At 44.1% G+C, this 24,771-nt stretch overlaps 1 protein-coding gene across 2 annotated transcripts; it reads left to right on the top strand.

Moving 5' to 3' along the window:
- The first annotated feature begins 1,820 nt into the window (after positions 1-1,820).
- LOC136605007 (autophagy-related protein 13-like) lies at positions 1,821-21,171 on the top strand. 2 transcript variants are annotated; one of them, XM_066588942.1, is made up of 7 exons: positions 1,821-1,913; positions 2,163-2,261; positions 5,181-5,271; positions 7,947-8,045; positions 19,146-19,256; positions 20,780-20,907; positions 20,991-21,171. In XM_066588942.1, the coding sequence occupies exons 1-7, from the start codon at positions 1,903-1,905 to the stop codon at positions 21,154-21,156; spliced, it is 705 nt and encodes a 234-aa protein (XP_066445039.1). In that variant the 5' UTR covers positions 1,821-1,902; the 3' UTR covers positions 21,157-21,171. The 2 variants fall into 2 exon arrangements, with proteins under 2 accessions (XP_066445039.1, XP_066445040.1); XM_066588943.1 differs by lacking the exon at positions 2,163-2,261 and having other exon boundaries at positions 1,836-1,913.
- Positions 21,172-24,771: the final 3,600 nt, after the last annotated feature.

The following is a 24,771-nucleotide window of genomic DNA, read 5'->3' as shown; positions in this document are numbered from 1 at the left end:
AGGGTGCTGGAGGTGCCAAAAAGCAGGTAGTCTGCAGCAGCCGGTGGGGTGCTGGAGGTGCGAAAAGGCAGGTAGCCTGCAGCAGCCGGTGGGGTGCTGGAGGTGCCAAAAGGCAGGTAGCCTGCAGCAGCCGGTGGGATTCTGTGGGTGCCAAAAGACAGGTAACCTCCAGCAGCCAGTGGGGTGCTGCGGGTGCCAAAGGGCAGGTAGCCTGCAGCCAGGGTGCTGAAAGGGGGGCCAAAAAGCAGGGAGCCTGCAGCAGCCGGTGGGTTGCTGCGGGTGCCAAAAGGCAGGTAGCCTGCAGCAGCCGGTGGAGTGCTGCGGGTGCCAAAAGGCAGTTAGCCTGCAGCAGCCGAAGGGGTGCTGCGGTTGCCAAAAGGCAGGTAGCCTGCAGCAACCGGTGGGGTGCTGGACTTGCCAAAAGGCAGGTAGCCTGCAGCAGCCGGTGGGGTGCTGCAGGTGCCAAAAGGCAGGTAGCTTGCAGCTGCTGGTGGGATGCTGCGGGTGCCAAAAGGCAGGTAGCCTGCAGCAGCCTAAGGGGTGCTGGATGTGCCAAAAGGCAGGTAGCCTGCAGCCGGGGTGCTGCGGGTGCCAATGCAGGTAGTCTGCAGCAGCCGGGGTGCTGTGGGTGCCAAAAGGCTGGTAGCCTGCAGCAGCCGATGGAGTGCTGCGGGTGCCAAAAAGCAGGTAGCCTGCAGCAGCCGGTGGGGTGCTGCGGGTGTCAAAAGGCAGGTAGCCTGCAGCAGCCAGTGAGGTGCTGCGGGTGCCAAAAGGCAGGTAGCCTCCAGCAGCCGGTGGAATGCTGCGGGTGCCAAAAGACAGGTAGCCTGTAGCAGCCAGTGGGGTGCTGCGGGTGCCAAAAGGCAGGTAGCCTGCAGCAGCCGGTGGGGTGCTGGATGTGCCAAAAGGCAGGTAGCCTGCAGCTGCCGGTGGGGTGCTGGACGTGCCAAAAGGCAGGTAGCCTGCAGCAGCCGGTGGGGTGCTGGACGTGCCAATAGGCAGGTAGCCTGCCGCTGCAGGTGGGGTGCTGCGGGTGCCAAAAGGCAGGTAGTCTGCAGCAGCCAGTGGGGTGCTGGAGGTGCCAAAAGGCAGGTAGCCTGCAGCAGCCGATGGGGTGCTGGAGGTGCCAAAAGGCAGGTAGCCAGTAGCAGCTGGTGGGGTGCTGCCGGTGGCAAAAGGCAGGTAGCCTGCAGCAGCCGGTAGGGTGCTGCAGGTGCCGAAAGGCAGGTAGCCTGCATCAGCCGGTGGGGTGCTGCGGGTGCCGAAAGGCAGGTAGTCTGCAGCAGCCGGTGGGGTGCTGCGGGTGCCAAATGTTGCGGATTTTCCGTGTGGAAAATTTGGATGGAAAATCTGCTCCATGTAGATGTAGCCTAAAGGAATGCTAAATCTGGAAGTACATAAAGCCAAAATACCGAAAACCCGTTTTTAAGTCGGTGGAGGGAAATTGTCCTAAAAGCCAATAAGGCATGCTGCAGTTTGATGTCACAAAAACTGCATTATTGAAGTGAACTGTGGTGGATTATGTGCAGTTTATTCGTGTAGCGTTCTAAGTAATGAGCATCTTATGAAACTATTCTGGATAGACCCTTAAAGAATGCTCTTACATACAAGCTCCTTTTTACTCCTATAGTAATCTGCTGTGCAAAGCTCGCTGCACATGGTTGCCAGTCCGTGACCTAAAGCCCTAGGGCAGCACAGATTTTAATTCTATTGCTATTTCATGTGACTGAACTGTAATTGTCAGTGTATCTACAGATCACTCTAGTCCTTGGTGTAGTTGTCACTATCAGTCCTCATTGCTGTTTCTTTTTTGCAGGTTTCCAAGCAGTATGTGTCGGGACCGTAGGGACCCCCATTGGAACCCTAACATTGACCTGCGCCTATAGAACCAATCTGGCTTTCATGTCTACTCGGTAAGCCAAGTCGCCACAGGTATGCAGTTATACGGTAGACTCCCGATAAAATAACGTGTACGTCATTATTCACAATGCACACTTCTAGACTAGTTCAGTGCCTTATCATACACTTCCATTATACTAGATTTGTATGCCAATACCCCTACACCCAAGGATAAATTTAGCTACAAGATAGATGGCAGTAAGCGTCTATAGGACAACTAGGCCCAGCAGCTCAATAACATCAATGTGTTTGTTGCATTTCAGGCAGTATGAAAGGACCCAGCCCATCATGGGGATTATTATTGATCATTTTGTTGACCGACCTTTCCCCAGTACCTCACACATGCATCCCTGCAACTACGGGTGAGGACACAGGCAGCATGCACACATACCGTCTAGAGCCACAGAGGACATCAGCTCAGAATCTACTCAGATTACACACATCTTGTAAATGTATAACAACTGATAGGACATATGTTGTAGCTCGTTTTAACCTTTCTGATCTCTTGTGGAAGTCAAGACACTATCTCTGCTGGTACATGTAGATTCACAGTTCGTGGAAATTGTCATTTTCTTTAAAATCAGGATCTATGGATCTCCCCTAATTACTTGACTTGTAAAAGAAAATACAGTAAAACCATAGGTCTTGTTATGGGAAATACATCATATCCCTCTGACTTCACTGTACTGCTCCAAATTGGTTACAATGAGAAGTGCATGCATGCAGAGTAATTGACACTGACACAATGTTTGTCAACATCAGTAAGCTTCTGATCTATTAATAGCATCACTATCCCAAATGACATAGCAATAGATGCCCCTAAAGTCATAACAACTCATGATTGGCTTAGTTTGCAATGACTAACATATGTTAACGCCTTAAGGTGTGTGTTACTACTAAAATACGTGATTCCTAAGAAAATAAACTTATCCTGTGTTCATTATCCTTTAAAATGCGATGGTGGGGGCCTCAGAGTGCTCTCAACAACTTTTGTCCTGGGAAAGAAGTGTGGGAGTCACAGAAGCATCTTGTACATTCCAGCATACAAAACGTTAACCATTTAGATGGAAGGAAGATATATATATATATATATATATATATATATATATATATATATATATATATATATATATATATATATATAATGTGTGTCTGCATAGGCTGATGTGAGAAGCATAGAAAATATATATAATATAGAATATATATTATTACTGTAACAGTCTATTCAGGTAGATGTCTAGTTATGGCCATGATGTCTTATCTGTTAACGATAACTACGTTATGGCGCTCAAACATGATGGAAGGAGTGGTGGTGTTTGATGCTCACCAGGCACCCAATTCCTGCGCTGTGCCCCCCTGAAGTTGGCACGTGCGTAGTGATACTTTTTTCAGCTTGCTGTTTGCATGCACTCTCCAATTTATATGTAGTAGAGCGTGCACACTGTGAGCAGAAAAGAGGTAAGCTGTGTTGCTGGCAGAGACAGCGCAGGAGTGTGGCATCCGGTATCAAACGCCACTCCGCATTCCTTCATGTCTGAGCCCCATAACATAGTTTATGGGGCTCAAACGTGATGACAAGTTAAAGAAGCACTCAGAAGTTATCCTGTTTGTACTCCCATTTGTAAACTTTAGGTAAAAGGTAGTTCTGGGAATTGTCTTACCCAGTGCTTTATCGCAGAATTATTAGCTCTCATCTTGGTCGCTGTTGACTATGTGACAATGCCAAACCTCCACAAACGCACATACAGACGCGCTGACAACCCAATTTGCACAGCGCGTACTGTGTGGACTAGCATTCAGTCTCACTGCACATCTATGAGAGCCTTGATGTGGATCTCCAAAGCTTGAATAGAAAAGACTGACTTCTAAGCTAAACAGCAGGAACTATGGGATTTAGGTTTTAAAATGTCCACATGGTATATAGAGAGGTCCATGTCCCGGGACCCCCCTATCTAGGGGGTATAACGTGACCTAGAGGATGTGGGGAGGACCCATGTGTTGGCTATAGGTGCGTTATTGAAAGCAATAGCTCGGGCTTACCGGAGAATAGTGAGAGTGATCACTGAGTTGAACAGGTTACCATGGGAGGTGGTGAGTTCTTCTTCCATAGAAGTGTTCAAACAAAGGCTGGACAAATATCTGTCTGGGATGATTTAGTGAATCCTGCACTGAGCAGGGGGTTGGACCAGATGACCCCAGGGATCCTTCCAACTTTACCATTCTATGATTCTATGAATATATGCGAGAGAGGAGAGAAGCAAGAAATGGAATTAGTAATAAGTAGGGTGTCAACTTAGTTTATTGTTATTTGTACAGTTGTAAAGGATCAAACGATCAGACCCAAAGTTTGTGCCCCCCTCCACTCCAGTTTTCCCTCCCTTTCCATTTCTCCCCCTTCCCTTCACCCATTTCTATGCCACCCTTACTCTTCCCTTTCATGCAAGACAGGCTGAAAAATATGGCAAGAGTTCCGAAATTCCATAGAATCGATGAAAGGTCATCTGACATGAACCCCCATCCCCCCAGAACATAACTCATACTGCAGTGGATATGACTGGGTATGCGAGGGGAAAATTTTGCGTAATTGTTAAAAGGAAAAATTTCTTTCAATAAAAATATTTAGAGGTAAAACAACCCTAACGGCAGCCTGGACCATAGCTATTAACCCTTTCCAATCCACTATATGACGTCTAAAGACATTCTGAATGAAGGCTGTACAGCTTCTGATATCGGAAGACGTACGGCAGGGTATTCTTACTGTATATTACTGGCCGCTCTGTTGTCAGGGGGCCTCTCCAGAATACCGCAGTACTGGCTCTAGCCAGCAGGGGGTGTCATTGTGTAATGGCAGAAAGAGAAAATTCCCTAAAAAACCCTGAATTCAAAATTGGACTGCAAAGGGTTAATTCTGCATTAAAGCAGCGGGTAAGCAATCGTTTACCTAATTCACTAACATCTGGATGCAATTTATGCCTGAACAACGTGCATTGCAACCAATGTCGCCATGTAGCCTTAGCTAAGAAGCCAAATTACCCCTTTCAGTGCCGACTTTGTACCTCGGGTATGTGCTTTGTTTTAGTTTGTGGTAAAAGACCTTAATAGGTGTCTTTGTGGCTACTGAAGCCACCAATCTGGTCAGTTCGGCCAGATAAGCAGATCTTTTGTGTCCGTCCTATAGCAGTGCTGGGTTTATCACACACTAAATAAGTATGGTGTTTGCACTTCTATAATAGTCTGGGATCATTCTTTTGCATGGGCTTTGTTTTAATGTATCCCAACAGGGCACCCGAGGAGCCAGGAGCTGCATACCCATCTGTGGAGGATTCCCAGGATGTCTGTGCCACATCCTTTTCTACATCCCCTCCATCACAGGTAAGTGTGCGCTGCATTTACAGCATAACCCATCATCCTGCCATGTGCAGATACTCACTGTAGCAGATTTCATTAACCACATCTCTTAAGAAAACTGAAGCCTTTCAGATGGTTGTGATGGTATCATTTCAATTTATAAAGTTGGTTTCAAAGCGAATGTCAACCCTTGACTACCCTTGTTAGAGTTAAAGAAAAGAAAGCGTTCAAAAACCGCTGAAGATTATATTCTTTATATCTTGATTATAGGAGGGGCTCAGTTTTTCTGACACAGCTGCATATTTGCTGCAGACATAGATTTAAAAGCTACCTGCAGCCACCACTAGAGGGAGCTGACTGCATAGTATTACAGACTAGACCCAATGATAACACAATATGTAGTCAGCTCATTTTAGTGGTGGCTGCAGAAGCCAAAACATCATCATTATTTTTAAAGATTGTGGGTGTATTCACGCAGGCAATATTTTTTCCCCGTTCAAGTTCTGCCAGATTTCAAGATGGAAAAAGAACTCCTTTTAGAGATGAGCGAGCACCAAAATGCTCGGGTGCTCGTTACTCGGGACGAAATTATCGCGATGCTCGAGGGTTCGTTTCGAGTAACGAACCCCATTGAAGTCAATGGGCGACCCGAGCATTTTTGTATATCGCCGATGCTCGCTAAGGTTTTCATTTGTGAAAATCTGGGCAATTCAAGAAAGTGATGGGAACGACACAGCAACGGATAGGGCAGGCGAGGGGCTACATGTTGGGCTGCATCTCAAGTTCACAGGTCCCACCATTAAGCCACAATAGCGGCAAGAGTGGGCCCCCCCCCTCCCAACAATTTTTACACACTGCCTATTTTTGCCTTTTGCACACTGCCTATTTTCTATTAATACGTCTTCTGTCCCTGCCTCACCACTACTGGCCCTGGAGTATGTCAACTAACTGCAAACTGTAGCACTGTGGACTGCAATACAGCGGTGATGTAACTGCCAACACAGAGCCAGGAAATAATTTTGCGCAAGCCTGCTGTAACACTTAGCTGGCTGCGTATGAATTAGGAGGACAACTAGCCCCAGCAGAGACCCAGTACACAGAGGACGGTCACAGGCAGCCCAAATAGATGTTTTTTCACAAATGTTTTTGCAAAGGCACACTGCCTATATTCTATTAATATGTCTTCTGTCCCTGCCTCACCAGCACTACTGGCCCTGGACGATGTATAATAATTACTGTAGGGCGCAATGCTCTGCACGGCCGATATACAAAAAAAAAAAAGTACAACACTGCAAAAAGCAGCCTCCACACTACTGCACACGGTTAGATGTGGCCCTAAGAAGGACCGTTGGGGTTCTTGAAGCCTAAAATACTCCTAACACTCTCCCTATAGCAGCTCCGGCATCAGCAGCACTTTCCCTGAGCTATGGCAGAACGCATCTGAGGCGAGCCGCGGGAGGGGCCCATTTATATACTCGGGTGACACCTGATCTCGCCAGCCACTCACAGCAGGGGGGTGGTATAGGGCTTGAACGTCGCAGGGGGAAGTTGTAATGCCTTCCCTGTCTTTCTATTGGCCAGAAAAGTGCGCTAACGTCTCAGAGATGAAAGTGAAAGTAACCCGAACATCGCGTGGTACTCGTTACGAATAACGAGCATCCCGAACACGCTAATACTCGAACGAGCATCAAGCTCGGACGAGTACGTTCGCTCATCTCTACTCCCTTTTTCTTCATTGATCCAGGGAATATTCTGACTGCCATTATGGAGTCGGGAAGGAATGTTTTCCCCCAGATGGGCTAATTGTCTTCTGCCTCATTCGGGGTTTTTTGCCTTCCTCTGGATCAACAAGGAGGAGGTGGAAACAGGCTGAGCTAGATGGACACTGTCTCCCTTCAGCCTAACATACTATGTTACTATGTATTTTAATGGGTTTAATTTTCTCTTTGACCAATTGTCCGAGTTTGAAAAATTGCTGCATGTTCTGTTTCTTTGCCCTTTTTTCCCAATATGAAAGCGTGGAGGAAAAAAAATTGCAGAACATTTGAGTGCGATCTGTTTTTTTATATTGGAACCAGATGCGATTGTTTTTTTTTGTTTTTTTTTCTCCACACGCGAAACGTTTAATATAAATCAGATTGTGTGTTTTTTGCTCAAAAACGCTTCGCCTGTGTGAATACTGCCTAACTGCAACTTCCAAAAGCTTTTGAGATGTCACAGAAACATGTCAAACGTTTTGATCATGATGAGAAACAATCGCCAGAACAAAGCAGCTGAAACCCTCATCCAAGTGCTGTCACTCTGCTGGCTGAAGTCTGGCTCAATAGAAAGTCTATGAGCCCATCTTCAGCTAGAGAATGGTGGCAGCGCTCCGATGACTACTTCAGCTGGTTTGTTCTAGTGATCATTGGGGGTCTCTGCAATCCAAACTTGACATGTAACTGCGCTTTCCATAGCACATAGGTACACATGTAATCTAAGTACACGCAGGTGATTTTGTGCTCTGTGTCAAATAAATGGAGCGCCGACACATTAAGAAATCCAATCTACACAGAATTTTTGGATCTAATATTGACACGTTGTTAAACAGGTGGAGATTCAGTTCGAGGGTTCAGTAAAGTGAAGCCTGGTATCTGCAGCCATATCTTACCTGTCTGCTCTCTCTTTCTGTCCGTCTCTCTCTGGCTTATTGTGTGTAGTGTGTGTTCACTCTCAGTAAGGCACAGTGTCAGACAGCCACTCCTGTGGTTACAGACTCCCACAGGGTCCTGACCATGGGACTGACCTTCCCTCACCAAGTGAGTCCAATACTGTGTGAGCCTGTGTATTGCTGTAATGCATAGAGAGTAAACTGCAGTACTTATAAAGATTGACCTCTCATATTATTCGGGGTGGGGCTTGGGGGCCATTTTTTTGACACCAATATTCAACATTTTAGTTTTTAAAATCTCACAAAGAATTTGGTGAAAACGTAAAAATAACTCGTGAAATTCTGTCATATTTAATACTTTTTGTCTGCTAGCCCCCACTCAACACGGCCATCTTTTATTTTCTTGTTTTGCTTCCTGCTCTCCAAAAGCCACACATTTTATTTTTCCCACAACTTGCTTATGAGGGCTTGTTTTTTTTTTTGCATGTGGTGTTTTTTTATTTTATTTATAACACTATTTTAATATATGTTATATTGAAAAACTTTTATACATTTTTAAGTTGGGTCCAATGAATATTGCAATTGCACCATAAATACTTGGGTTTAGGCCTGATAGGGATAAATCCATGTTACGTTAATATGCTGTGGGGCTCCAAATCAGAGGTGGTTATGCCGGCCACCATGAGAAAGCAATAGACACAGGCATCACGGTCGTGTCTTAGAGCAATCTGAGTTTATTGTGTACATTGTCTTTCTTATACAAAAAATAGTAGGCGTATCAGAGGTTGAACTGCTTTACAGAGGTCGACCTGTTTTACTGGTACATAATTTTGTCTTCTCTATAAACAATGCTTTATTTGTTTGTATGTAGACATCGTGTCTGGTACCCTGATTATCATCACACTCTATATATTAATCACATGCCCTACCTAGACAGCAGACAATGATCAAAGCATTCCTCACAACCTTTGTAAACAAAAGCTAAACAAGATCTTGGAGACATGATGGACATTTAAGATTACACCTCTACTTCATTTAGCAGAGCTTTTCATAGGACACAGAATAGAGTGTACAATTTAGGCCTACAGCCTCCGGAAACGTATATCAAAGATACATACATATATAAATTAATATGTTCATAACCCTCACAATCCCCCATTTTGAAACAGTCCATCTTGAAAAGAGCCTTTGTAGTGGTACTATCAAGGGTGCTAAGCCACCCCTGCCGGTCTTTCTATCCTCTTCGCCGGATCCCCACTGTTGTTGCTCTTTTACGTATGACTGTTTTAACGATATCGTAGAGGGAGCGATTCCAGATAATTTGCTTATCTCCGTATCCCACAGAATGTCCATAAATTGCAAACACTCAAAAGAATGAACAAAAGAAACAGTATTAGTAAAGGGTGAAACATAAAATCCATCATCTTTCCTGCAATAGGTGACCATTCAGTAAAAATATCATACCAGTTATACTCTGTGTCTACCTGGATCTTAGTACCTAGGCTGACTAGCTTATCTCCTACCCATATATTTTTCTAATTCCATAAGGGAGAGGTTAGTAACATCCAAATGTTTTTAAAGGTGTTCAGTATCTATCATTAGTCTTACAATTCTACCCAAGGATACAGTCAGAGTTGACATAGGGATAGCATCTGGGTACCAGTAGTACCTTAATGTTGCTTCAGCATCTGGCAAAAATGTGTAAGTTTCTGTAAATCAATGTATCACCGACATGTTCTGTATACATCCAGACAATGGAGTGGTGAGATTATACATTCTGGTGGTTTTAGTTTGGTTGGTAACAAAGCATATATATTGGGGGCCAACTTCTATCAGCATATGGAAAGACGCAGGTAGCACCGTCCAATCACATATGCTGACTGAAGGCTGCTGGAAACATGGCTCATATGCGGCTGTACTCCGTCCGCATGCTAGGCCATCCAGTGTTTCTTCACAGTTCACTATACCATGGGTTTTATTTTCACTATAAATCATCATACCTGTGAACTTGGGCAACCAGTATTGTAAAGCATATAGAGGCGGTCCGATCACCACAGGTAGTACTACAGACTTACACATCAGGCTTGTGTCCTTTACATCATAAAATCATTTCCCCAGTGCTATACTCATCAGAGCATTCTACACCATCAACCCCGGGCCGTATCCAAGATGCTACTGGAATTACATTATTGAGAATATTTCTCCACAATTTTTCATTATTTGTCGTCACATCTGACTGCGCTTTATCCTTCTCGTGAATCATATATACATATTGCAGGCTACATTGTGTATAGTTCATGAATTTACTCATATTTACAAACAAATCCTTTTAAACCGCAAAACCAGATTAAAAAGCGTTAATACATCCTTATCATATCCTAATGCAAGACATCGGGGGAGGAACAAGGAAGGCATGCATTGTGCCTGAACATTTATCAATCTAGAAACATCCTGTCCTACCCCAGCCATTTTATTCTTCATCACCTCTAAATCTATAGAGTTCAGAACCCCTACACCTGTACCAATTCCCCCTAATAGGGTATCATACCATTTTCGTTTTCCTCTGGTGCAGGGTTTCATTGCCTGAAGAGAAATATTATAATGCACAATGGTTTTCTGGCTCTTTGTGGATGATAAGGGGTGTCAAATGCCTGGGAGTTACCCAGGGCAGACATGAAGTGTTGCATTATTTCACCTGTGAAATGTGTACCTCTATCTGACTCGATTACCTCTGGTACCCCGTATCTGCAGATTACCTTATTCATGAGCTTCTTTTCGGTTACCTGCTCATTTACTTTTGTAACAGGGTACGCCTCCAACCTGAAAAACATCAACAACAACAAGCACATATTCATACTTCCCAACACGTGGGAGCTGAATGTCGTCAATTTGCAATCCCTGAAATGGGTAGAGTGGTCCTGGCAAGTGCCTTTGTGGTCAATTTACTTCTACCCTGTTGCTTACGGCATAGCTCATGCAAAACTGGACAAATGATGTAGCAGCTACAAAGAACCCAGGGGGCAACCCTTTCTCTCTCAAGCGTAGGTAACATAGCTGCCTTCGATAGGTGAGTCTTTCCATGGATCAGCTGGGCCATCATGGGGTACAGGGATCGTGGTAGGCAAGTTACTGACTGTTTGCCATACGCCACCCTGTTCTACTGCTCCCATATTAGTCCATTTATCTTTTTCAATGCTCAAATTTTTATCAAAGTCCAAATCATAGTCTCTGACTTGTGCGGTCAGTATCTTCTTTTCTTCTTTCTTCCACGGCTTGAGGGCCGCTGTCTGCGCTGAAGTCTGCTAGGGCGTTGCCTTTTGCTTCTGCACTGTTGGCTTTAGTATGAGCTTTCACCTTCAGGATTGCTACTTTGTCTGGTAGGAGTAGGGCTTTCATAAGGTTCTGTACTGCTACACCATTCTCAATGGGTTGTCCTACAGAAGTTTAAAAATGTCTGGCCTTCCGTATTGGGCCGTAACCATGATCTATGCCGAATACATACCAGGAGTCAGTGTAAATGGTTACCTTCTGTCACTCTACACGCCTCAGTGAGGGCCTTCAGTTCCGCTTCTTGTGCTGAGACATGCGGAGGCATTCTGCTTTTAGAGATCTTGTTGTGTGAACACTGCATATCTGGTGTGGAGTTGTCAATCACCCTGGTACCATCTATAAAAACAACTCAAAATATGTATTAACAAGGGGTTTCAATAACTCTTTAAAACTTAAACTTTCTTGTTGCATCAATGCTAGACAATCATGCTGATATTCTATTCCAAATAGATAACGTTCTTATTTGCAAAAAATTTTTTTTTTTTAAATAGCTGATCTGTAATACATAGATCACCTATGCATCCCCCTCCCCCATTTGATCACCTATGCCTCCCCCTCCCCCATTTGATCACCTATGCCTCCCCCTCCCCCATTTGAAACAGGATACTCGATTGGAAGAAGAGTAGCCGGGTTCACCATTGAAAAGAAATATTAAAGGGGGGGCATGAGCAAAGCACATTGCAACCTTATTTGACGAGCTAGAGACAGATGTTTAGGTTGTACTTGAGTGAGTATACTCTGGATGTCATGAGGGGTGAGAACCACTAGGGGGGGTAGTTCAGGACCAACTCAGAAGACTTGTCAACCATTGCTTGTACTGCTGCTACCGCACGGACACAGGAGGGGGCTCCTCAGGCTATCGGATCCAATCTCATGGAGTAATACCCAAGTGGCCGTGGACGTCCTCCATGTTTTTGCGTCAATACTGCTGTCGCATGAAAGGCCAGGGACGGCAGTATGAGACAAGTCCCAAAAAGGTGCGAAGCTTTGGCAGCAGAAGAAGATACAGAAATGGCTTGAACTGCAGCCCTGCGTCGTTCTGTGAGATGTCTGCCTTCTTGAGCTAGACAACAACCTTTTGTTTACAAAGCTGTAATTTTTCCTTTTTAAGCCTTGCAGTCATTTTCTGCTAAAAAAATTTTAGAAGAGAAATAGATGCAGATTGACATGTTTTCATATCCTCAGCACAAAGCTGGAAAGTCATTAACATATTGCAACAGCACAGTCCCCTCAGGCGGAGTCCAAGCCTGCAGGACAGTTACATAAATGCCCTTTTGTCTGAAAAAGGGCCGGAGATTCAGACTGTCTCCACTCTGGCTTATTATCTATGACCTTAGGGATTCCAATAGACCTTCTACAAAGGCCATACTAAGTACATGTTTGCCCATCTTTTCTATGCCCCTATACCCCAGATCTGACTAATGTTGTTGAAGGCGGGCATAGAATTGTTTTACACTTTCTTCCTTCTCTTTGTGTGATATTAGAAAGAGACAAGGAGGATTCTCTCAATTTTTTTTTTTTCTTTTTCCCCAATGTTTCAGACAAATTAAAAATATTTTACCACTTCTCAATTCTCTATGTTTAATTTTATCCCAATCTGTGCCACAATAGTCTTTCACATAATTTTAGATTATAGTTCCCGCTGCCTTCCCTGTTCTACATATACTCCTGCATCTCCTCCTTGTCCTCATGCTTCCACTCACTAGCCTAGGATCTAGTGAGCATAGGCATAACCGGTTTGTGCTGAGGAGCTCCGCAAGCAGGGCAGCTCTCTCTCCAATCCGGGTTCTGTTGTCCACAATGCCAGCAGGTCCATCCCTCCAGTCCAATGTTTGACCTTGGAGTGGATGACTTGGCATAGGGTGGGGAGGAGACGGTTGGAATTTAGATGAAGGAGGGGGTGAAGATGGAAGAGGGAACTAACCCGACAATGAGAGAACATCTTTGAATTCTTTTCTCATTTCATTTTCAGCTACTGAACAGTATATATATATATAATACAACATACTTCCTGTGTAGCCAAATATAACCAATTCTTAATTCAGATTTCTTTGCAAAGACAAGTAGGTCTTCTAAAGCCCAGTACTCCACCCTTTGAAATGTATCTTATCTTCTATAGAACACAGAAACTTCTCCAGACAAATAGCTGTATAACTGGTTCCACTGCCTGTGACCATCTTCTATTGTGCAAATAACCTGGGCTGACTATTCAAAATGAACTTAGAGTGTAATACACTTGCCCCCACCTTACAAAAACTGCAAATTCACACTCACTAAGGGGGGTTTTATTCATTCCTATACGGACTGATAATATGTGAAGTAGAAATTGGGATTGTATTTACTGTACACCAGACTTCCAATAATGAGCGAATTATGTATAGATAAGAAAAACTCTTAGTACCGCGGTTTTTACACGATTCGCTCAGAATAGGCTACCCAATGACAAACACAATACAACTTATGCCCATTTCTACCCACATACTGATATTCATCACACTGCGACCACTCAGCGGCCAATATATTATAGGGGGCTTTATTCCACCCTGGCATAATTAACAATTCATCGGACACGTCTTTGTTCTTAGCTACCGACATTTTCGTACTATTTCGGATTTTCTTAAACGGCGACATTTTCACACTATGCCAGATTATCACAAGAAATTCTTCAACTATCAGTTTATCAAAATTTTCCTTTAAAACAAACTAGTGTATTACTCTCTGCGTAATCCTGTTCACAGCGCTATTAATATATATTGCTGCAAGGAGCAAGACTTAGTTCAAATTACGCTTTAAAGAGAGTTAGACACTATAAAAGGTTCATACTGTAGTTGATTGGGACCCCAACAAGTGGGATGGGGACCAACACTCATCCGCCAACCTCCCCAGCCATCCTTCACACCTTATCCTCTTTACCAGCAGTATGGACAATGGCTGGCGGTTTATGTACACCAAGAGGCTTATTATTTTTATTCTTTCACACACATAAAACAATTGTTTGTTTCACTATTTTCTGTGCAGTCTTTTACACCTTATCCTCTTTACCAGCAGTATGGACAATGGCTGGCGGTTTATATACACCAAGAGGCTTATTATTTTTATTATTATTTTCTTTATACACTCTTCAAATAAAATACTGTTGTTAATTGGAAATGAGATACACTTTAAATAGAACTTTTGCTATTAATTTGACTAAAGTACTTATCAGGTGTTTCAAGTACACAATTATCTCATATTAATATCTTAATTCAATAATATTCAAATTAACACAACTCAATATTTTTGAATTCCACATATTCCACGAATCTGTATATACATATATGCACTGTGGTAATCCTGGGCTATTATCTCACACAACTAGTCTCAGGAATAAAATTAGATGCCCCTCCTTTGGTCACTCCATTTGTTCAAGTGAGAGACTTAACATGGAGTCTAAGAGTGACCTTCACTCTATACATTACAACAATATACATATATATACCAACATCCACTTAAAATGGAGACACACTTTTCACCTAGGCTGGACTGTGTGGAGGGTGGAGCAAGACCTGTTCCTATTGTTCTTCCCTCCCATCTCCTTACATCACCTAGCTCCACCCCCTGTGGTCTGGCTCAGCATTTGGTCATTTTTGCTTCATTTCGTTTCTGGTTACCGGACAGTATACACCATATAACACAGTCTAACTCTCATACAGGTCCTTTCATTTATACACACACATAAAGACAAAAACATTTGCATGTCAGTTACTAAAGTGTCAGTACTTTTTTAAGTGTCAGTACTTCCTCACTTGTCTAAAAGTGTCGGTACTTCCCAACCCTGCTTATTTCCCCCCGTCTCAACTACTTCTCTTATACCTATAAGAGGATCCCATCAGGGATTTTATCCCCTGAAAATTTTAGGCTTCCCTGGTACAATTTATACCATGCCTTTCAGAGATCGGCAAGCGGGTTTCATATTCTGTACTTCCTCACCCTGCATATTCTGTACACTGACCATGCAAAGTAACAAATAAAGACAATAACAGTTAAACACCCGCACAGCATATTCAGCCCACCATATGAATTCTTAAAAAGCTTGAAGATTTATAAGAGGCATGCACTTCTTACCCCTCGGACAGGAAAGGAGCAGCCAGGAAGCACGGATAGATTGTGGCAAGATAAAACCTTACCTTACTGCGCAGTTTTTGTCAATCCGTGGTTCCGAGTGGCTCCTTATCCCATCTGGGTCCGGGGGGGTTCGAGGTGTAGGTGGTCCTCTTGTTCCATCAAGCCCCGCGATCGGGCGCCAATTACTGATAGGGATAAATCCATGTTACGTTAATATGCTGTGGGGCTCCAAATCAGAGGTGGTTATGGCAGCCACCATGAGAAAGCAATAGACACAGGCATCACGGTCGTGTCTTAGAGCAATCTGAGTTTATTGTGTACATTGTCTTTCTTATACAAAAAATAGTAGGCGTATCAGAGGTTGAACTGCTTTACAGAGGTCGACCTGTTTTACTGGTACATAATTTTGTCTTCTCTATAAACAATGCTTTATTTGTTTGTATGTAGACATCGTGTCTGGTACCCTGATTATCATCACACTCTATATATTAATCACATGCCCTACCTAGACAGCAGACAATGATCAAAGCATTCCTCACAACCTTTGTAAACAAAAGCTAAACAAGATCTTGGAGACATGATGGACATTTAAGATTACACCTCTACTTCATTTAGCAGAGCTTTTCATAGGACACAGAATAGAGTGTACAATTTAGGCCTACAGCCTCCGGAAACGTATATCAAAGATACATACATATATAAATTAATATGTTCATAACCCTCACAGGCCTCATGCACACGGGGCAAATTGAGCAGCGGATTCCACGCTTGTCAGCAGGCACGGGCGATCCGCTGCTAAATGTGCCCATCAATTTGTGTGGAGATTCCTCTCTCCACGCACACCAGGGATTTTATTTGCGGCCGCTACGTGCCGAAAATAAAACGCAGCATGCCCTATTTTTAGAGCGGATACGCAGGGACTGCTTCCATTGAAGTCAATGGTAGCCGTCCCTTCTGTGGCACTTCTGCAATCAGCATTGCAGAGGTGTCGCGGATCTGCATCATCGCCTATGCAATGGCGCTGGGAAATCTGTACTGCGCATGTGCACCAGAGCGCCGGCTCCACATCCGCCGTATAGAAGAAGAAAGCATCTGACGGTCGCAGGCAGCGGGAACGGGAGGATTCCGTGCAGGATTTCCCGCACTGAATCCATTCATGAGGCCTTAGTTGTTACAGTGTCCATTGTGCAGTATAAAGGTAATGATAATTTTGTCCTGAGGGGCATTACGATTACAGCAACACAAATTTTATATAAAACCTTTTTTTGCTCGTTTTACTATTTTTGAAACATTTTCTCAGACCCATAACTTTTTGCTCAGCTGTTTTGAATACTTTTTTCTTTTTGGTCTGGGAGCTGAGGGGACCACAAAAATGCAATTCTACTATTATGCCTTTTCCCCCCCCTACTTGGTGTCTAAAACACAACATTTTAATAGTTCAAACTTTTAAGGATGCAATGATACCAATTATGTATGTTCGTATTTTCATATGATAAATGAGGGGGAAAAGTGGTTTAACACGTATTTCGGGATATTTATATTATATACATAAATAATTTACCATATAAGCCAACCCGAATATAAGCTGAGGCACCTAATTTTACCACAAGAAAAATGGAAAAACTTAATGATTCGAGTATAAGCTTTAAATATAAGCCCTTCCCTGAAAATCCTCCCTAGTTGTAGCAAAAAAAAAAAAAATTATACTTATCTCTCAGCTGCTGCCGGGGCTCAGGCTCGTCTAGCCGCTTGGGTCCCGTCACTGTAATGAAGTTCTTTCAAAGAATGGCCGGGCTGTGATTTGCTGAGTGCTATGACCAATCACAGCAGCGCTCAGCTGTCATTCAATGAATGGCTGAACGCTTAGCCAGTCAGACGCAGCCCTTTCAGCAGGCGGGGATTTTAAATCCCCGCCTGCTGAAAGAACTTTATTACAGTGACAGGACCGAAGCAGCTAGATGCACCTAAGCCCCGGCAGCTGCGGAGAGACTAGTATAGATTTTTTTTCATGTTAATGAGACCTGAGTACGGGACCCTAGCTCGAGTATAAGCCGAGGTGGCTTTTTTCAGCATAAAAAATGTGGTGAAACAGTCGGCTTATACTAGAGTATATACGGTATATATTTTTTTATATATATATATATATAACAATTTTTTTTTGGTTAAAGGTCTTTATTTTGCACTCCAGTCCTACTAGGCAACTTGAATATATAATTGCTTGATTGCTCACATGATACCCTGCAGTACTTCTGTATAGAAGTATATTGTCCTGTTAGCGCTATTCTATTATATGATATATACCCTCTGACAAGGGTGTAGGCTTGGAGGCTTACACTAGGTCCCAGGCTCACATAAAATAAACACTCGGCACTCCATGTTAAATCCAGGTCAAGCAGTCAGGAACACCCCCTTCCCCACCCCGCTAATGGCTTAGATGTCACGGTCGCTATTGATCGCAGCATTTACCGTAAGAGGTTTAAACCATTGTTGCAGGCAAGTATTGTCAATATACAACACAGCCAGCACCTACCCGTATAGTGGGGTCAGCTTATTGAGCCGGCTTCATACACCACTTCCAACATTCTGACATAGTTATCACCTTCCCAACATATCACATACAATGTGGACCCAGTCTTGTGCTTTATTATAGCACAGATATGTTGGGAACGTAAGGCTGGGTTCACATGGGGCGGAATTTCCGTGCAGACTTTCCGCTTGCAATCTTAAGCAGCAGAGTAGACGAGATTTGCAAAACTCTCATCCACACGCTGTGGGCAGTCCGCTGCGGCCAAGCCGCGCTGAAACTGACATGCTGTGTGAAATTGAAAGCGGCAACATGTCAATTGTATCGCCGTTTCCACTGCGGGCTCTCTTCTCTCTATGGGGAGAGATTCCCACAGCAGAATACAGGAAGTCTAGCCGCCTCATACCCATGCGAATTGTGTGGGTTTTGAAGCTGCCTTCCGGCTGCGGAAATCTCACAGAATCTCCATGCGGTCCCCCTGTGGACATTCTGTGAGATTTCCGCAGGATTTCTGCCCCGTGTGAACCCGGCCTAACTCAGCATATTTATGCACACATGCATACAGAAATGTAAATGGCAACAATTGTGAAACTCTGCATAATTCTTGCAGTTTTACCTTCTCTCCATCTTCTAACTTCGCCTTTTAGACTTTGGTCTGACCCCGCCAGCAATCACTAGTCTGAATCTCCAAAACACCACGGTTCTCCATCACATAGGTTGGAGATAAATCTTCAAGAAATGTTGACAGCTGCTTCAGTGACTTGTGGCCTTCACAGATGATTGCTCTGGAGGGTCGGGTAGTATCTGCCTGTAGTGGGTTTTTAAAAAATCCAAGCGATATTGTTTCCCCAGGAATAAAGTGCAGCGGCCAATGTGCACGTCTGTTATATCTGCCCCTCTGTTGTAGTAGACAATGTGCAAAACGACCCAGAATTGTCTTTCCTGCATTGGCTAATGAGTACAGACACGGCTCTTGGGGTACTTTTAGTACATTCGGTATACATGTTCCCATGGATAGTGTGATGCAGCAGAAATAGTGAATGAATTATATTAATATTATTCTTTTCCTACTTCATGACTTAAAAGCAAAAAAAAAAAAACCTACCGGAAAACTCACTTAAATATAAGGTTAATATTCCTTTAACGTGAGTTGGATCACAAGTCCTACCCACAATCTCTTCATACAGCTTCACATTGAGCAAAGCATAAGGGAGTGTGATAATTGCTTATTAATCTTGCGTTTCCTTTCTTCCATCTCTTTATCTCTTCCTTTCTCTCATCGCTTTCTAGCTGTACAGCTCTCGCCTTTCTTACCAGCCAACTGTCCTTGGAGCTGCATCCTCAGACCTGGGCTACCCTGTGGCCTTGGCTGCTGGAGTGAGCGCTACCCTTCCATACCAGGTACTCCTCGGGAAGAGGAGACGGGCTTAATGCACAAGAATAGGATTAATGAAACACGTTTATGGGGAGGTGGCGAATCTCGTGGGTTCTGGTAACGTGAATAATGGCATCACAGAGAGTTTATCTGTCCTAAGCTCTAGTGCACCCAGATCAATGGGAGGAAAATTTGGATGGGGATCATGTATTGATTCTGCTTTTCCTCCTAAGCTTGTGCTGCTGCGGGGAGCTGATGGATAAAGCTGGCTGCTCTGAAGCTGATAACTTTGTAGTAAACTATGGTCATGGGGTAGATTAGAACCAACATGCTGTGCTAGCTATTCTGGAAATGTTTTCTTCAAGTCTCATTAGTTCTATGGTGGTTTTTATCCTAAGGCCTATCTAGAGAATAGAGCACATGGAATATGTTGCAATAATGATTGTATCCCTAGATGCACCTAATACCCACCGTGCATTGGTAGTGTTTAACTATTGGTGTACTACACCCACTCTGATTGGCCAGAGTAGCTACATGAGGAATCCAAGGTCAGTGGTGGCCTCTGTATTAAGACAATGGGATGTGAGTCATTTATTAAAGGTTTTATGCCAATTTTGTGGCATAAAAAAAGTAAGTTGCGGGTTATGGTGTACATCAAATTTGTGACTATTTGTTTCTGGCAAGTAGGAGGGGCTTATTGGGAGGGTGGGGCATCTTGTAGAGCAACACATTTACTATCATTTCAAATCATAACAAACAAATCTACAGCGGCTCATAGCTGGCATAGATGTGCTCTTCTGGCCAAAAGATGCGCCAGCTTATTTTGAAGTGTGAGCCCCTGCAAAGAATCCTGCTTGAATCCAAGGTTTAAAGTGTGTTTCCACAACTTGGAGCTGTGCTGTTAACTCCGCATAAGGAAACAGCATTCATAACAATTCCCGAATATACTTGTATTAGCAGATTTGCTTAAAGGGGTTGTTCAGGACTTCTATTGTTGATAATCTATCCTCAGGATAAGTCATCAATAGTTGAACGGTGGGGGTCTGCCACTCGGGATCCCTTCTCATCTGCTGTTTTCTGGGCTGTCAGTGTGAACAGCCCTGGAAGCAGATAGCGCTGTCCGTATTGCAATGGTCGGAGTTGGTACTGCAGGTACAGCATTGATTCAATGCAGTACCAACCCAGGTTGCTGCAATGTTGACAGTGCTACTTGCTTCCAGCGCTGTCAGCAGGCCTGGCGAACAGCTGATCTGTATGTATCCCAAATGGCAGATCATCAATAGTGTAGAGAGAAAGAAAAAAAAATTTCTGACATCCTCCTTAAATTTCTGTATCTGGTTAAACGGAATGTAACGGGCCAACAACTGCAGGACTTTAAAGTTTCCAAGGTGGCTTGTCCATTAGCAGGCATGAATGGTCTGTAGTCAGTCAGGGGTATAGTAAGAAGCCAGAACTATGAATTCCAGCAGCAAGTTTCCTTATATATAGTGAAGAGTGTAACTCCAAGGTCCTAATTGTTCGTTAACCCATTTTTTTTTTGTATTAATAGATGATGGTGCCAGGAAAGGAGGGTGGGTTGCCCAATATTACTGCCCAACCTGCACATGGTACTCAAGCAGATCATGACAGAGCGGTTTTGACTTCACCATCACATGTAACTGGCACTACCTCCAGCAGGTAAGTCCTCAGCCTATGAGTCCATAGACCTTCCAATCTTACTGTGACTTAGTTTTTACATTTATCCTTGCTTTTCTGTGCAGTGAGGAAGCAGACATCCCATCTGGGAGCAGCACTGCGGGGAGGAGCTCTCCCAATAAGTCTCCCCATATTCTTTTCACCCGTAAAGTTGGGGCTTTTGTGGAAAAACCTTCCCCTCAGGTGAGTGAACACAGCTTTAGAGGATGTCCGTGTGGATATCTGTGCTGATCCTATTAACCCCTTAAGGATATGGCCTCATTTGGTTCTTAGACTATCAGGCAAAAGCCAGAAGCCAAGTGCCCTGGCTTAATACTATGTTATCCACATAGAAAATGGTAACCTTAAAGGGGTTGACCCGCGGCAGCAAGTGGGTCTATACACTTCTGTATGGCCATATTAATGCACTTTGTAATATACATCATGCATTAAATATGAGCCATACAGAAGTTATACACTTAGCCCCTCCGGTGGTGGCATCCTCGTCTCCATGGCGCCGACTAAAGCTGCCTTCTCCTTCCATTAGACGCGCTTGCGCTGTGCGATCTTCTGTTCTCTTGAATGGGGCCGCTCCGGCGTGCTCGCGCTCGCATTAATATTGCCATACAGAAGTGTATAACCCCACTTGCTGCCGCGGGACAACCCCTTTAAAGCAACCCTCCAATTTCGGATTGTATTATAAAATAAATATATGTATTTCCAAGATCTGTGCAGTTTGTTGGTTCTGTACATCATTCATGTCGGTTGCACTTGTGGTGTATTAAATGTAATATTGAGTAGATCACCTTTCTTTGAATGTCAGCAGCGCATAGAGAACATGAGCAGGAAGAAATCCCAGCATCAAAATGGTGCCTGATAAGTATCAGACAGGAGGCTGCACTGCATGCAAGTGACTGCAATATACATTAGAGACCGCCAGAGTGTGATAGGCAATAAAAGTGTGAGGGACAGAGATAGAAAAATGTATTTTTCACCGGAGCGGCCCTTTAAGGTGGCCATAAACATTAGATGTATAGCATGTATGGGGCCTCCTGACTGTCCCCCTCACAGCAGATGTTGGGACAGATAAGGGTCAAGCCGTTAAATTTCAACAGTCTAATGTGTTTTGTTTTTTTTTAAGATAAACCTTAGGTTCTGACAGCAACGTACACCTCGCTGTACATTCACTACACATGCGTGCTTCACTGAGCAAGAACCCACTTGGGATGAGTGGTTTGGACACAATCAGTCTCCTTACCCTTCTGGCAGCTGACTTTTTACTTCACTGCAAAATCAGTCTTCTCATCTCTACTGCCATGGCAGAAAACTATTTCTACTGGCTGCCATGCAGTGAACGGAGAATCACTATGCAGAGACCTGGCTGTGGGGAAAGGGACCGAGCATGTATGTCCTCCAGGACTCGTAGTAACATAGTATGATAGGCTGAAAGAAGACAACGTCCATCTAGTTCAGCCTGTTTCCACCCCCACCCCTGCCTTGTTGATCCAGAGAAAGGCAAAAAAAATGCAATAAGGCAGAAGCCAATTTTAGTCCATTTGGGGGAAAAATTCCTTCCCTACTCCATAATGGCAGTGAGAATAATCCCTGTCAATTACGCGGATCCACAGCGATTTGGAAATTGACATTTTGAAATCCGCGTGGGAAGGACTGCTTGCATTGACTGCAATGGAAACTGTCAGTGCAAGTCTCACACAAAAATAGAGTATGCTGCGATTCTTCCTCGTGAGCGGAAATCGAAAGGAATTTGCGCTCGTGTGCTTGGAAGAATCATTTTACGTTGCATGCTATGGACGGACATTGCTGCAGAACTCGCGAGCGGTGTGTGGCGGCGAATTCCATAGCAAAACTCCGTCCGTGTGCATTGGGCCTTAACCGCCCAATTTTTTTTTCAGTGTGAATGATCCCAGTTTTGAGCCTCTCTGGGTATTCCAGTCCTCCCATTCTGTTTATTAATTTAGTTGCCCTTCTTACCCCTCAAGCACTGCAACATCTTTCCTGAGCAGCAGTGACCAGAACTGTACGCAGTATTCCATGTGGGGCCTGACAAGTGCCTTATATAGTGGGAGGCCAATGTTCTCGCCCCTATACCTCTTTTAATGCACCCCAAGACTTTATTAGCTTTCCCAGCAGCTGACTGGCATTGATTGCTCCAGTTAAGTCTACAGTCAACTAATACCCCCAGGTCTTTTTCCATAGAATTGAATGGTGACTACTCCCTACTGATCCTACTCGATCTCTCCGCAGCGTTTGACACTGTTGACCACAAACTCCTCCTCAGCATGCTTCGCTCCATCGGCCTAAAGGACACTGCTCTCTCCTGGTTCTCCTCCTACCTGTCTGACCGCTCTTTCAGTGTCTCCTTTGCTGAGTAGTAGCCTTCTTGTAACGAGCACTATTCAATAAAGCAGAGGATTTTTTACTTTCATAAACCCAAGCTCCTATTTTACGTCTGTCTATGAAACGAAGAGCTACTGGGATGGAGTGGCATAGGGTAGAAAGGATTGCCTGCTGAAAAAAGGATATGAAACAAACATAAGATGAAAGCAAGCACAACCTGATGCAAAGGTGAGAAAAAATTTATTTTTCATCTCCGCTGACTCTACCTCCTTTACTTTTCCCCTCACTGTTGGGATGCCCCAGGGCTTGGTTTAAACTTGCCATCCTCACCCATAAAGCTCTCCACAGCACCGAGCTGCCATACATTGCTTCCCTCATCTCAATCCACCACCCAGCCCGGGCTCTCCGCTCTGCTAATAAAATCAGACTGAGCGCCCCTTTAATTCGAACCTCTCATTCTCGCTTCCAAGACTTCTCCAGAGCAGCACCTGTTCTCTGCAACGCGCTACCCCAAACTATCCGGGCAATTCCTGACACAAAACTTCAGGCGTGCTCTAAAAACATACCTCTTCAGGGAGGCGTACCGCATCCCCTAAACCAAACCCCTCTGTACTCCACCTGATTATATGCTGCCTGTCCTACTGACTGCAATCCCTACCATCTGCCATCAACTCCCCCTGCAGTCACACCGATTCTGCCACCACACAGCTCAAGTCTGACCATTGTCTGTGTATAGCACCCCTCACTCTCCACTCCACCATACCACGCACATCTCCAGCCCCTTTACCTTCTGTATCACCCCCTTATTTGTAACATGTAAGCTCATTGGAGCAGGACCCTCACCCCTACTGTTTCCATCAACTGATTACTACACGTAACCATGGTTTTTGCACTTTTGTCATTCTGTATCCTCCTGTTATTGTCAGCGCTGCGGAATATGTTGGTGCTATATAAAGATTATTAAATCCCTTTTCCCTAGCAGTACCCCATTTAGTGTATATTGGTGACATCCGCTTCTCCTGCCCATGTGCATAACCTTACATTTATCCACATTGAACTTAATTTGCCATTTTTCCACCCAAGCCCCCAGCTTATCTAGGTCTGTTTGTAGCCGTACAAACATTGCATTGATTATATTGTATAATTTTGTATCATCTGCAAATATTGATATTTTACTGTGTAGTCCCTCTATCAGGTCATTGATAAATATATTGAACAGAGTGGGGACTAATACTGAACCTGTGGCCCCCCACTAGCAACAGTGGTCCAATCAGAGTACGAACCATTTATTACCACCCTCTGCTTTCTATCTCTGAGCCAGTTCTTTACCCAGATACACACGTTCTTGCCTATACTGAGCTGTGTCATGTGACCTTTACGGGGAGGAGGTGAGCTGTGACCATCACTTATAGACTTGCTGTGTGGACATGCTTTGTGATCTGTGCCAGGAGGTGAGCTCTGACATCATTTATAGACTTCTATGGGAGAGTGTTGTACATATGCTCTGTG

Source organism: Eleutherodactylus coqui, unplaced genomic scaffold (assembly GCF_035609145.1).
Source record: "Eleutherodactylus coqui strain aEleCoq1 unplaced genomic scaffold, aEleCoq1.hap1 HAP1_SCAFFOLD_167, whole genome shotgun sequence".
NCBI classification, from domain to species: domain Eukaryota; kingdom Metazoa; phylum Chordata; class Amphibia; order Anura; family Eleutherodactylidae; genus Eleutherodactylus; species Eleutherodactylus coqui.
Note: the sequence above shows the minus strand (reverse complement) of the source record. Positions and strands in the feature narration are given on the sequence as shown.

What these genes read in the sequence shown, in the direction of transcription:
- LOC136605007 (XM_066588942.1), top strand. An exon ending in CTACATCCCCTCCATCACAG is followed by an intron (nt 5,272 to 7,946) that starts GTAAGTGTGCGC and finishes TATTGTGTGTAG; the next exon opens with TGTGTGTTCACTCTCAGTAA. An exon ending in ACTGGCACTACCTCCAGCAG is followed by an intron (nt 20,908 to 20,990) that starts GTAAGTCCTCAG and finishes TTTTCTGTGCAG; the next exon opens with TGAGGAAGCAGACATCCCAT.